At 34.1% G+C, this 15,419-nt stretch overlaps 1 protein-coding gene across 1 annotated transcript in view; it reads right to left on the minus strand.

The window, feature by feature from the left end:
- The window catches only part of LOC136031104 (solute carrier organic anion transporter family member 4A1-like), a 67,435-nt gene that overhangs the window by 20,232 nt on the left and 31,784 nt on the right, over positions 1-15,419 (minus strand). Inside the window, exons 7-8 of the mRNA XM_065710408.1 lie at positions 5,430-5,551; positions 1,437-1,718 (exon numbers count right to left, since the gene is read on the minus strand). Of these exons, the coding sequence (XP_065566480.1) occupies positions 1,437-1,718; positions 5,430-5,551 (404 nt within the window). The remainder of the gene's footprint in view (positions 1-1,436; positions 1,719-5,429; positions 5,552-15,419) is intronic.

The raw sequence follows: 15,419 nt of genomic DNA on the forward strand, positions 1-15,419 counted from the left end.
GGGGCTACAAGTTACAAACTTTGACCAGTGCTTACATATAGTAATGGTTATTGGGAAGTGTACAGGTGTTTTCAGGAGGATTTCAAAGAGGGGGATATACTGGGAGAACTTTCCATCGAGGAATTTGTCATGGGGAATAAAATTTCCATGAAGGGAGCGCAGGATTTACTAGCATTATTTTGAAAAAAAAAACAATGAAAAAATAAATAGGGAAAAGTTTTTTTCAGCTGGAAGTAAGGAGCAGCATTAAAACTTAAAACGAACAGAAATTATTACCCATATGAGAGGCTCACCTCCTCCTAATACCTCGCTCTTTGCGCTAAAGTATTTTTAGTAATGTCAACTATTTATTCTGCGGCTTTTGTGATTCAGGGGTCATTCTTAATGAATTGGGCCAAAATTTAAGATTTAGTGTAAAGAGAGAGGTACTGACGAGGGGGCCAACCCTCTCATATGTGTAATAAAAACATGAGAATAAAAAATTCTTTACGTAAGCTAGTTTATAAGTTACGTATATGTTTTACTAATAAAAAGATTCGTAAAAAATTAAAAGTTCTAGTTGCCTTTTTTATTAACCAAAAAATTGGAGGGCAACAAGGCTTCCTCTCCCGCTCTTTTTTTCTCAAAATCATTCGATCGAAATTATGAGAAAGCCATTTAGCCAAAAAAAAAAAATGCAAATTTCGTTTTAATTATTTCTCTGTGGAGAGCCAAAATCAAAACATGCATTGATTCAAAAACGTTCAGAAATTAAATAAAAAAACAAGTTTTTTCAACTGAAAGTAAGGAGCGACATTAAAACTTAAAACGAACAGAATTTACTTCGTATATGAAAGGGGCTGCTTCCTCATCAACGCCCCGCTCTTTACGCTAAAGTTTTTTACTGTTTTAAAAAGAAGAGTTGAGAGAAAGAGTCAAACTTTAGCGTAAAGAGCGGGACGTTGATGAGGAAGCAGCCCCTTTCATATACGAAGTAATTTCTGTTTGTTTTAAGTTTTAATGTCGCTCCTTACTTTCAGTTGAAAAAACTTGTTTTTTTTATTTAAGTGTCTCTAAAATACGACACCGGGTAAATAGAGGGATATTTCTTATTTTCAAGCATATAGATAAAAAGAAGACTAAAATGTATTCACTTTTTGGGGACATCAAAGCACTGGAAACAAAAATAAAGAAAACAATCTCTGGAGTCAAGAGTTAAACAAATAGATTAGTTAAAGAGGAGAGTTTTATCTATTTTTCGTTTTCTTCTTTTTTGTTTGAATGAAAAAGAAGTGTGGTTTAAAAATTTTTGATTGCGACCACAAGAAGTAGAGCATACAGAACACCTGAACAAGCTGTTCAGATGTTCGAAAAACCTTGTTAGAAAATGCTAGAAAAAACCTCTGAATCAGGAAAAGGATCTATAATAACTAAACAATATCAAAAATTTTAATTACCAATTAATAGTGCAGCCTGTCCAGCAGGAACAAGGTATTGACTTTCTAAAATCTTTTGAGCAAATCCTGATATTCCAGCAACAAGAAAGCCTTCACTTGCACCAGCCAGACTGATCGCTACGAAGGTTGGATTTGAAAATATTGCTATGACATTTTTGGGCAAGTCCTTCAAACCTCCTCCATCAGCTCCAACAGCATTGTCATCATCATCTTCGCAAACCTCCCCCTTTTTCTTTCTCTGATACGCCTGAGAAACTTTCTGAGCGGCAATCGCTTTCGCACCTGAAATAAAGTTTAACACAATTTTAGGACAATGGAAGACGTCTGCAATAGTTATCTTGGGTAATATCACCATAATTCTGAAATTGGCATCCATGGCACGTCTTGACATTACCTATATAAAGTTATATCTTACCTTCCCTTTTCCCAAATACTCCCAACATACATAGGCATCAATCTTTACAAATGTTGCAATCAACTTTTACCTTAGACAAAATGAATGAACAAGTACAAAACTAACCGTAAAAGCCTCACTTTAATGATGAAGGAAATCCCTTAAAGAGCAAACAAAAATGGCCAGCAGGATTAAGATCGTTTACCTTTATCTTCTAAAAAACGCCGTTCTTTTTAAATTCAATTACTTGACTAAAAATCAGTTCCTACTGCTGGTCCATAGAGTCTTATTTTCACAAAAGATTTTCTAAAACCTCTACTAATAAGTTTTGTGTTTCGAATTGATTTTTCTTATTAACACTGCAGCAAATACTACATCTCACAAAAACCCCAGTATATGTTTTTTTTAATCGCACAATAAATTTGAATGTGACTAGTAAGAAAAAAATAGTTTGGTTGATACCAATCATCTTTTGCGAAAAAATAAGTTATGTGTTCTTCGCAACAAACTAAAATAATATTGTGGTGAAAAAGTCCTCCATTTTCTTCTAGGCTGCTAATAAAGCTGGCCCACTAAGACAAACGAAAAATCGATGACAAAAATTAATAGTAAAAATTGTCTTTTTTATAAAGGCACCTAATCAGACAAAGAGGAAACAGAAATTCAACTGTTAAGAAAATTCAGGCAAAACTGAACATAACTAACGCCTAACTGAACACATCCATTATCAAGAAGAGCTGTGGAACGGGTCTCTCGAAAACGGGCCTAGCCGTTCATGGCATCCTTCAAAACAGGTTTCTTGCGGCCATGCCAATTTGATTAAAAAAGGTACAAATATGGAATCCAGGCACGTTTAAGACCTGACATCACAAAACTTGTTTTGCTTCATAAGCTTCCCTGTGGAACTAAGTATTTCGGATAGTTTTTAATCATTAGCCTACCCATTTTTGGAAAGTCACCAAAAAACCACTAGCTTACGAATAAAGGTATGTAGTAACACCTGTGGGAAAAAGGGACAAAATTGATACGGTATCAACCGTACCAATTAAAAAAAAAACATGCGATTAAAACAAATTTAAAAAATTTGTGAGATGCAATATTTGCTACAGTGTTAGCAAAAAAAAAAATTCAATTCGAATATAAAGTACTTATATAAAAATTGTATAAAAATAATTATTCTCACTTCTTGATGATTTTCTATCGTCCCAGGGAAGAACTGAGCAAATAGTCATTCAATAAGGATAATTTATATTGTCTGTCAGTTCTGTGAGCCGTTTGATGGCAATTGGAGACCAAAAATGATTCAAAGATTCATGACCCAAAAAATTCAGGCAAAACTGAATATATCTAACGCTTAACTGCACACATCAATTATCAAAAAGAGCTATGGAACTAGGGGCTTCGGCTGTTTTTTAATCATTGACCTATCTTTTTTTGAAAAGACACCAAATACCAATAGCTCATGAATAAAGTCAAATAGTAACACCTGTGGATGAAAAAAAAGGACAAAATTGATACGGTATGTACTTCTCTTTGATCTTAACACCATGTTACTAGTGTTCCTAGTAAGCGAGAAGCTGGTTTCAAAAATTGTGTCAACACTTGTTTGTCCTCGACTATTGTACTATTAAGTATGTTAACTAATTTGTACTATGACTTCATACCTTTTACCAGATTCATCTTAAGTATAGGGAAACTAATTTGTACTATGACTTTATACCGTTTACCAGATTCTTCTTAAGTATAGGGACACTAATTTGTACTATGACTTTATATCTTTTACCAGATTCATCTTAAGTATAGGGAAACATCTGTTCAAAAATTTCCAGCTTGTTTTAACTTCAACAAACTGTGACTTAAATCTTTGCTTATAGTGACGAATCACAAATATTACGCGTGTAATATAAAGAACGTTCAACTTGACAAATTATGAACAGGATACATAGCTGTAGCTATAGTCCTGCGTAATTTTGATTTTATCCAATATGAACATTATGTGGGTTGGGTATTGATTTTGCAGTATCCATATATAAGGAGCCTTACATCTGGAGAGTAAGATAAAACAAGATAGCAAATTGCTCAGAGATAACAAATCACCCAATAGCATGAGCCTGATTCGTGGATATACATATGGACCCTTAACAAATCTTCAAGAAACTGCATGAAAGCTTCAGTAAGAATTACCATTTTGAAGATCTCTTTAGAATTTTAGGGACCTAAATCTCTCCTGGCCCTTGAATTTAATAGAAATTACCACAAAAACTTAATTTTGAAATGTGCTAAAAAAAAATCGACCTGTGTTTGTGGTAATATATGTCCAAACACAAAAATTGTTTCATAGTTGTGACGAATGAATAAGCTATGTCATTTCTTTTTTTTCCTGTTATTTTAGTTATGGCTCCTGTAATTTCTTGGGCTCCCATTTAACTATGGGCACCTATACTGATTTTTACTAAGAGCAAACATCTTTGACCTTCCGTGTGGCAACGTTGCTGCAGGATTCTTCGCAGCAATCCTTGTAATACGAATTTGCTAGTATATTTTCTGCACAAACTATGTCATTTCTTTTTTTCCTGTTATTTTTTAGTTATTACTCCTGTAATTTCTTGTACTCCCATTTAACTATGGTCCCAACCTAGTATTGAGCACCTATACTGATTTTTACTAAGAGCATACAGCTTTGACCTTCCGTGTGGCAACGTTGCTGCAGGATTCTTCGCAGCAATCCTTGTAATACGAATTTGCTAGTATATTTTCTGCACAAACGTATTATGTCATTTCTTTTTTTCCTGTTATTTTTTAGTTATGACTCCTGTAATTTCTTGTACTCCCATTTAACTATGGTCCCAACCTAGTATTGAGCACCTATACTGATTTTTACCAAGAGCAAATTAGCTTTGACCTTCCGTGTGGCAACGTTGCTGCAGGATTCTTCGCAGTAATCCTTGTAATACGAATTTGCTAGCATATTTTCTGCACAAACGTATTATGTCATTTCTTTTTTTCCTGTTATTTTTTAGTTATGACTCCTGTAATTTCTTGTACTCCCATTTAACTATGGTCCCAACCTAGTATTGAGCACCTATACTGATTTTTACCAAGAGCAAATTTGCTTTGACCTTCCGTGTCGCAACGTTGCTGCAGGATTCTTCGCAGCAATCCTTGTAATACGAATTTGCTAGCATATTTTCTGCACAAACGTATTGAGAAACTGCTGCCAAATAATTACTTATGGTGGTGAAAACGCTCGAACTACTTTTTACCCGAAAGAAAGAAGAAAGTAAGAAAAAAACATTCACAGTACGCATTACATATCATTTCAACTATAAAACCAACCAAATCCAATAACTTGATGTAAAAAAAAACTTACCATTCTTGTCCATATTTCCTGCTATAACCCTGCTATAATTCGTGCCAATAAAGATGATGGCGCATTCTAATATCTTAACTAAATAGTTAAATACTTAAATAATTTAATAGTTAAAGCGATTTAAACTGATAGGTGAAAACTCATTAAACATTAAATTCATTATTCAGCGATAACGTTCAAGACCAAAATATTATTAGTTTGAATTATCTGTAGCTTATAATTATCATACCTGGTAATTTAGAAGGAAACGCGAGGAGAAGCCACCCAATTATCAGTGCAAATAAGCCGCAAAAAAGGAAGCCAATCCACCAAGCTCCAACAAAATTCGTTGCTACAACTTCGGGTGGAACCCTATAAATAAACAACATGTTAGCAATGGCGTCTTCAATCGCTATGTGAAACCTTTCTGAATGTCTTAAGTGCCTTAAATGACCTTTCAAACCAAAATTTTACGTTACGGTGATCTTACTCTAATCACCATATTACAGTAAACAGAGGATTGTGCAACTTACTGACTAAACTATGCTAAAATAAAGCATTTCAATACAAATTTACTACATTCAAGAAGCAATGTTCTGCTATTTACAATGAGAGACAAATGGTTTGCAAAAGAGTAAAAAAGAAACTGGAGTATTTACAGGAAGTGCCTACTTTGGAAATTCGAAAAAGATCCAAGATTTTTTTTTTTAATTTAAATACTGCTTGATTACTTTAGCTTCTATCTCTCTTCGGGATAGGCGTGGAGTGGGTGCCCGCTGTCTCCAATCATTTTTCAAATAGTATCTATTCATTGCCTCAGCTCAGTCCATCATTCTCAGTCAATTTCATTTTTCACTAATTTTTCATCTATAGTGACCTCCTCATATAAGGTCTGTGGATTATCGGCAGGGATTTCGGTTACAAATTTTTAATTTTAATTAATGAAAATTATCCTTTTTTTCCTCAGCTGCCTTCTCTGAGGTAATACCATTTTACTGTTTATCTGGGTATTTTTTTGGTAAAACTACCTGAGCTTGTGAAAAAGCCTAGACAGTCAAACCCAAGATACGAGCAAAAACAGTTGAATTTTTTGTCAGCCCAACTGTCTTAGCTTATAATTGCAAGTTCCATTGCACAATATTCGAGGCAGATAGGAGGCCTTTGTAGGCTTTGGACTCTTATTCCCCTTTGCAATTTTAGTCAACTTGTTGTTCAACTAACATTAAATTTTTTTTTATTAGTCTAGCAAATGTCTAAGTTTATAAATTGAATCAATTGCCTTGCCTGACACTCATTACAGAATGGCCCCATTTTGACTTTAGACCCTTGTTTGCCTCTGTTTCTAGGCATATTAACGGTCTCATGTTTCAATTCTAAATTCTTGGTTCAACCTGCCTAAGATCAGAGGTAAGCGTCCCTTGTTTACCTCTTATTCCAGGCAATCTAAAGGTCTCATGTCAATTTTAACTTCTTGGTCAACCTTCCTGAGACTGGCAGGCGTTACTTGCTATAAGATAACAAAACGTATATTGGTCCAATAAGAGAGGCACCCGCATACTCCCGCCGTTTATCCAAGCCAAATTAACCAAACACTTGGAAAACCTTAAGTTCTATCACTATCTTAGCTCTATGACTTATTTACCTTGGTTCTACAATCAGCCATGGCTTGATGCCCACAACTACTCCATTTTATTTCAATCGATAAAAGTAAAAACAATTTTCTCCTATTAAAATTAAAAAGACAAATCTTAAAACCATACGAGACATAAAAGAAAAAGTCATTTCTGAAGCATTGTTAAATGGCAAGTGAATAAAAACGCGATGTCATATGGCAGTTTGTTAGAATCAGGATCGAATCAGAGTTTTCAATCAGATTGTGAAATATGATAGTGTGAAAAATGCGAAAGATGATTAGCCAGTGTCGTTTCAGAAGTTATTTATTCCCATGATCTCTGCCTTTTAAACAAATTACTTTAAAATGTATTAGATCAGCAATTGCTAGATTATTCATTGATTCGTCTATTCAAAATATCGCTGTGGACTTACGTATTATGCGAGAAATACTCGAGGCATTATCCGGTTTTCATTCCTGTTAGTTTGCAATGTATGTCGACAAAATATATTGTCTGATCATGGATACCTATATTTCCATTAAGTATAGTTCGTATTATGGTTAGGTTATGTCAGACTAGGTTTGTTTAGGTTACGTATTTAATATACGCTATGCTCTACCCTTCACTCCCAAATGTGCAAATATGTAGCCCAAATTTATTTCTGAACTATTATATTTGATCTTACTTAGGATTCTTTCATTAGCATTAACCAAACTTCACTTCTCGAGTGTTTCTCCCATAATACTTAAGTTCTGAGTTCTTTATTTATCAATAAATTTCATAAATGAAAATTACTTCAAGACAATCTCGCCCATAAGGCTCCTTAGCCGGGAAAGAGCAGGGGAGAAAAAAATACTAACGCAAAAATTTTAACAGTCGCCCATCTTAATAATCCCCAAAAATGACAAGCTAGGCAGGGGGTAGCACATGATTTAAGCAACTCAATTAAATATCCAACTCAATCCAAAGGCATCAACTCCAAGGGAAACCAGAATACATAAAAATATTTACTAGCTAGAAAATCTCTAACATAATTTTTTAACATACCAAACGAGTGGCAGCTTCATACAAACTCTGGGAGTGTGCTCTAGATCCCTTTAACAAACTAGACAGATTTCTTCAAAAAAAAAAAGATGTATATTCATGATATTCACGATGCAATGCAGCAATTGCTAGATTATTTATTGATTTATCTATTTAAAATATCGCTTTAACAGAATAAACAGATTTCTTCAAAATTGCTGCTAAATATTCTATAAGCTTGATACCAGCTTAGATACCATTATTGGTATCTAAGCTGTGTTGAGAAGGCATATCATTTCTCAACTTGCGAATACAATAAACAAACGTAAATATTTTTGGCAGCTAAAGATTATTTTCAAGGCAGTAAATTAAGTTGACGAGCCCACAATTTTGTTAATCTAATAAATAGTTTTTTTTTTTACTTCCTGTAATGTCTTTTAAGCTGATTCTTCTTGCTTTTTTTTTATCTAATTTTTTACTGAAGCTGTTTGGGCAAATGAAAACTTCAATGTTAAAAATACGCATCCTTTTCAGTAGTAAGCGAATACCACTCCAGCCTTTAAAAGTATTTTAGGGGGGATAGGCAGTCAGACTCTTGATTGTGGTAGCTCTCATTTCTAACATTTATTATCCTTGTTATATTAATTTCTTGTTGTATTGTGTTGTTGTCGAGGCTACGACAAATGAAAAACCCGATGTCTAAAACACATGTCGTTTTCAAAAGAGCACATAATTGCTTCCTCTGGTATTTAGAAGGTTTCAGTGGTTGGTCGCTCTACTATTATTTGTGATAATTTCTGTTCATTTTAATTTGAATTGATTCATTTTAATTCCTATTCGCTTAATATATATATATATATATATATATATATATATATATATATATATATATATATATATATATATATATATATATATATATATATATATATATATATATATATATATATATATATATATCATTTATAGTAATATCTGCTCTCTTTTTGCCTAATGTCATAACTTGTTTAATTTATATTCGTTATAGCCTTGATTTTGTTCGTCTTTTTTATGTTTGTTTTACCTTTGGATTAACATATGACTTTATTTCTGCTCCTTTTAGGTTTTATTATGGCTCTTCACTTTTCTTTAAAAAGTATCTTTGTAGAATGAAATTTTTCTAATTAATTAAGTAAAGCAACAATATGCAACGACATTAGATTCATATGAGAATGACATTAGACTTTTCATTGAGTAAAATGAATGGGTAGTAACATCAGCAACAACAAATCAAAGCTCAAAGATCTCGATGAAAAGCAGTCTAAGCTAACGACGAAACAGAAATCCATAAATATAATTTAAGTGCCGGTATGATTTCAGAGGTATCCTTGAAATCGAACAGAAGTAATGACCTCTAGGGGATTAGAAAATAATGATTTGGAAAAAGTTCAGGCACATTGTTGAACTGTTGCTTGACCATTCATATTAAGTGATTATTGATCACTTTAACTGTCCTTTTTTGTTTTTTTCTTTTAGTTTTTCTCAATTATTTTTGATTATTTAGTGATCACTTGATATTTTCGCCACTGAGTCCTTTTTTAATTAAATTAAAAAAAAGTTTCTAGCTGAAAGTAAGGAGCGACATTAAAACTTAAAACGAACAGAAATTACTCTGTATATGAAAGGGGCATTTCCTCCTCAACGTCCCGCTCTTTACACTAAAGCTTGACTCTTTCTCTTAACTTTAATTTTTAAAACAGTAGAAACGTTTTAAAAAACTTGTTTTTTTTAATTTCTGAACGTTTTTTAATTATGCATGTTTTGATTTTGACTCCACGCACATATATAATTAAAATAAAATTTGCATATTATTTTTCTTTTGGCGTCATGGCTTTTTCATAGTTTTCATCGGAAGATTTTGAGAAAAAAGGAGCGGAAGAGGAGGCCTAGTTGCCCCCCAATTTTTTGATTGCTTAAACAGGCAACTAAAACTTAAATTTTTTACGAACGTTTTTATTGGTAAAAATATACGTAACTTATGAATTAACTTAAGTAACAAACTTCTATATTTGTATATTTTTATTACGTATATGAGGGGGGCTCACCCCCTGTTCAATACCTCGCTCTTTACACTAAAACTTAAATTTTCTCCCAATCCCTTAAGAATGACCCCTGAATCACAAACGCCGTAGAATAAATAGTTGAAATTACTAAGATACTTTAGCGTAAGGAGCAAGTATTACGAGGAGGTGAACCCCTCATATGCGTAATAATTTCTGTTCAATGAAATCATAAATGAAAAAAATTTTCATTTTTTTTTCATTGTTTTTTAAATAATGTTAGAAAGTCCTGCACCCCCTTCATTGAAATTTTCTTCCCCCATTATAAATTACTCCATGGAACGTCTGTACACTTCCCAAAAGCTGATGGTCAAAGTTTGTAACTTGCAGCCCCTCCCACAGGGACTCTGGGGGAGTAAGTAGTCCTCAAAGACAAAGTTATTAGGTTTTTCGACTGTGGTGAATAAAAATGGCAATCTTAGAATTTTGATCTTGTGACTTTGGGGGAAAATGAGCGTGGGAGGGGGCCTAGGCACCCTCCAATTTTTGGTCACTTAAAAAGGGAACTAGAGCTTTTAATTTGTGTTAGAATGAGCCTTCTCGCGACACTCTAGGTCTACTGAGTCAATACGATCACCCCTGGGAAAAAAACAACAAAATACCAAAAACAAATAAACGCAGATCCGTGATCTGTCTTCTGGCAAAAAAAAAAATGCGAAATTCCACATTTTTATAGATAAGAGCTTGAAACTACAACAATAGAGTTTTCTGCTACGTTGAGCCTGATGGTGCGATTTTCGTTAAGATTGTATTACTTTTAGGGGATGTTTCCCCTATTTCCTAAAGTAAGGAAAATTTTCTCAGGCTCGTAACTTTTGATGGGTAAGACTAAACTTGATGAAACATATATATATATATATATATATATATATATATATATATATATATATATATATATATATATATATATATATATATATATATATATATACATATATATATATATATATATATATATATATATGTATATATATATATATATATATATATATATATATATATATATATATATATATATATATATATATATATATATATATATATATCCCACATACCCCCGTCCCTCAACTTCTCCCCCCCCCAGACCAAAAAAATCCTCCTTAAAGCGTCTGTACACTTCCCAAAAGCCGATGGTCAAAGTTTGTAACTTGCAGCCCCTCCCACAGGGACCCTGGGGGAGTAAGTAGTCCTCAAAGACAAAGTTATTAGGTTTTTTGACTGTGGTGAATAAAAATGGCTATCTTAGATTTTGATCTTGTGACTTTGGGGGAAAATGAGCGTCGGAGGGGGCCTAGGTGCCCTCCAATTTTTGGTCACTTAAAAAGGGCATTAGAGCTTTTAATTTGTGTTAGAATGAGCCTTCTCGCGACACTCTAGGTCTACTGAGTCAATACGATCACCCCTGGGAAAAAAAACAACAAAATACCAAAAACAAATAAACGCAGATCCGTGATCTGTCTTCTGGCAAAAAAAAAATGCGAAATTCCACATTTTTATAGATAAGAGCTTGAAACTACAACAATAGAGTTTTCTGCTACGTTGAACCTGATGGTGCGATTTTCGTTAAGATTGTATTACTTTTAGGGGATGTTTCCCCTATTTCCTAAAATAAGGGAAATTTTCTCAGGCTCGTAACTTTTGATGGGTAAGTCTAAACTTGATGAAACATATATATATATATATATATATATATATATATATATATATATATATATATATATATATATATATATATATATATATATATATATATATATATATATATATATATATATATATATATATATATATATATATATATATATATATATATATATATATATATATATATATATATATATATATATATATATATATATATATATATATATATATATATATATATATATATATATATATATATATATATATATATATATATATATATATATATATTTAAAATCAACATTAAAATGCAGTTCTTACGATGTAAGAACTATTGGTATTAAAATTCCGTTTTTTAAAGTTTCAGTTACTATTGAGCCGGATCGCTCCTAACTACAGTTACCACAAACTGTTTGATCTGCTTTTACGCTTCACTAATTGGATGATCTGAAAAAATATGTAATCTTAAAAACCAATCAATACAAGAGCTAAGAGCTCATATGACACTTGTGACGAGGCGAGAAGAGCTAAGAGCCAAGAGATCATATGGTATGAGCTCTAACAAAATTCTATGAATCAATAGATTGATTTAAAAAGGAAAAAAGAGGCTTAATGCCGGTCAAGATTTAAAATAAGAGCTCTGAGTCACAAAGTCCTTCTAAATATCAAAATTCATTAAGATCCGATCACCCACTCGTAAGTTATAAATACCTAATTTTTTCTAATTTTGCCTCTCCCTTTTGCCCCCCAGATGGTCGAATCTAGGAAAACGACTTTACCAAGTCAAATTGTGCAGCTCCCTGAAACGCCTACCAATTTTCATCGCCCTAGGACGTCCAGAAGCACCGAACTCGCCAAATCACTGAACCCCTCCCCCCAACTCCCCCAAAGAGAGCGAATCCAGTACGATTCTCTCAATCACGTATCAAGGACGTTTGTTTATTCTATCCACCAAGCTTCATCCCGATTCCTCCACTCCAAGTGTTTTTCCAAGATTTCCCCCTCCAACTCCCCCAATGTCAAAAGATCTGGTCGGGATTTGAAATAAGAGCTCTGAGACATGGATTCCTTTTAAAAATCAAATTTCATTATGATCCGATCATCTATTCGTAAGATATAAATACCCCAATTTTCATGATTTCCAAGAATTCCGGTTTCCCCCTCCAACTCCCCCGAATGTCACGGGATCTGGTCGGAATTTGAAATTAAAACTTTAAAGCACAAGATCCTTCTAAATATTAAATTTCATTAGGATCTGGCCACCCTTTCGTAAGTTACAAATACCTCAATTTTCAAAATTACCCCCCCCCCAATTCCACCAAAGAGAGCAGATCCGGTCCAGTTATGCCAGTCGCGTATCTTAGACAGGTTTCTATTCTTCCTATCCAGTTTCATCCTGATCTCACCGCTTTAAGTATTTTCTAAGATTTCCGGCCCCCCAACTGCCCCCCCCCAATTACGCTTGATCCGGTTGAGATTTAAAATAAGATATCTGAGTTACGAGGTCCTTCTAAATATGAAGTTTCATGAATATCCGATCACTCCTTCGTAAGTTAAAAATACGTCATTTTTTCTTATTTTTCAGAATTATCCCCCCCCCCCACAATTGAGCGGATCCGTGACAATTATGTAAATCACGTATGCAAGGCTTCTATTTATTTTTCCAACCAAGTTTCATCCCAATCCCTCCAATCTAAGCGCTTTCCATCATTTTAGGTTTCCCCACCCCAAACTTCCCCCAATGTCTCCAGATCCGGTCAGGATTTAAAATAAGAGCTTTCAGACATAATATCCTTTTAAATATCAAATTTCATGGAGATCAGATCACCCGTTCGTAAGTTAGAAATACCTCATTTTTTTTTAATTTTTCAGAATTACCCCCCCCCCCCCCAAATACCCCAAAGAGAGCGGATCCGTTCTGGATATGTCAATCATGTATCTAAGACTCGTATTTTTTTTCACCAAGTTTCATCCCGATCCCTCCACTCTAAGTGTTTTCCAAGTTTTAGGTTTCCCCCTCCCAACTCCCCGCCCCCGTCACCAGATCCGGTCGGGATTTAAATAAGAGCTCTAAGACACGATATCCTTCTAAAAATCAAACTTCATTGAGATCCCATCACCCGTTCGTAAGTTGAAAATACCTCATTTTTTCTAATTTTTAAGAATTACTCCCCCCCAACTACCCCAAAGAGATCGAATCAGTTCCGATTATGTCAATCATGTATCTGGGACTTGCGCTTATTTTTCCCATCAAGTTTCATCCCGATCCCTCCACTCTAAGTGTTTTCCAAGATTTTAGGCTCCCCCCTCCAAATCCCCCCAATGTCATCAGATCCGGTCGGGATTCAAAATAAGAGCTCTGAGACACAATACCATTCCAAACATCAAATTTCATTAAGATCCAATCTGCCGCTCATAAGTTAAAAATGCTTCATTTTTTCTATTTTTTCCGAATTAACCGGCCCCCACTCCCCCCCCCCCCGATGGTCAAATCGGAAAAACGACTATTTCTAATTTAATCTGGCCCGATCCCTGATACGCTTGCAAAATTTCATCGTCTTAGCTTACCTGGAATTGCCTAAAGTAGCAAAACCGGGACTTTAGGTTTTCCCCCTCCAACTCCCCCCAATGTCATCAGATCCGGTCGGGATTTAAAATAAGGATTCTGAGACACAGTATAATTCCAAACATCAAATTTCATTAAGATTCACTATCACTGAACCCCTCCCCCCAACTCCCCCAAAGAGAGCGAATCCAGTACGATTCTCTCAATCACGTATCAAGGACGTTTGTTTATTCTATCCACCAAGCTTCATCCCGATTCCTCCACTCCAAGTGTTTTTCCACGATTTCCCCCTCCAACTCCCCCAATGTCAAAAGATCTGGTCGGGATTTGAAATAAGAGCTCTGAGACATGGATTCCTTTTAAAAATCAAATTTCATTATGATCCGATCATCTATTCGTAAGATATAAATACCCCAATTTTCATGATTTCCAAGAATTCCGGTTTCCCCCTCCAACTCCCCCGAATGTCACGGGATCTGGTCGGAATTTGAAATTAAAACTTTAAAGCACAAGATCCTTCTAAATATTAAATTTCATTAGGATCTGGCCACCCTTTCGTAAGTTACAAATACCTCAATTTTCAAAATTACCCCCCCCCCCCAATTCCACCAAAGAGAGCAGATCCGGTCCAGTTATGCCAGTCGCGTATCTTAGACAGGTTTCTATTCTTCCTATCCAGTTTCATCCTGATCTCACCGCTTTAAGTATTTTCTAAGATTTCCGGCCCCCCAACTGCCCCCCCCAATTACGCTTGATCCGGTTGAGATTTAAAATAAGATATCTGAGTTACGAGGTCCTTCTAAATATGAAGTTTCATGAATATCCGATCCCTCCTTCGTAAGTTAAAATACGTCATTTTTTCTTATTTTTCAGAATTATCCCTCCCCCCACAATTGAGCGGATCCGTGACAATTATGTAAATCACGTATGCAAGGCTTCTACTTATTTTTCCAACCAAGTTTCATCCCAATCCCTCCAATCTAAGCGTTTTCCATCATTTTAGGTTTCCCCACCCCAAACTTCCCCCAATGTCTCCAGATCCGGTCAGGATTTAAAATAAGAGCTTTCAGACATAATATCCTTTTAAATATCAAATTTCATGGAGATCAGATCACCCGTTCGTAAGTTAGAAATACCTCATTTTTTTTTAATTTTTCAGAATTATATATATATATATATATATATATATATATATATATATATATATATATATATATATATATATATATTATATATATATATATATATATATATATATATATATATATTTAAAATCAACATTAAAATGCAGTTCT

This window comes from Artemia franciscana, chromosome 9, assembly GCF_032884065.1.
Source record: "Artemia franciscana chromosome 9, ASM3288406v1, whole genome shotgun sequence".
NCBI lineage: Eukaryota > Metazoa > Arthropoda > Branchiopoda > Anostraca > Artemiidae > Artemia > Artemia franciscana.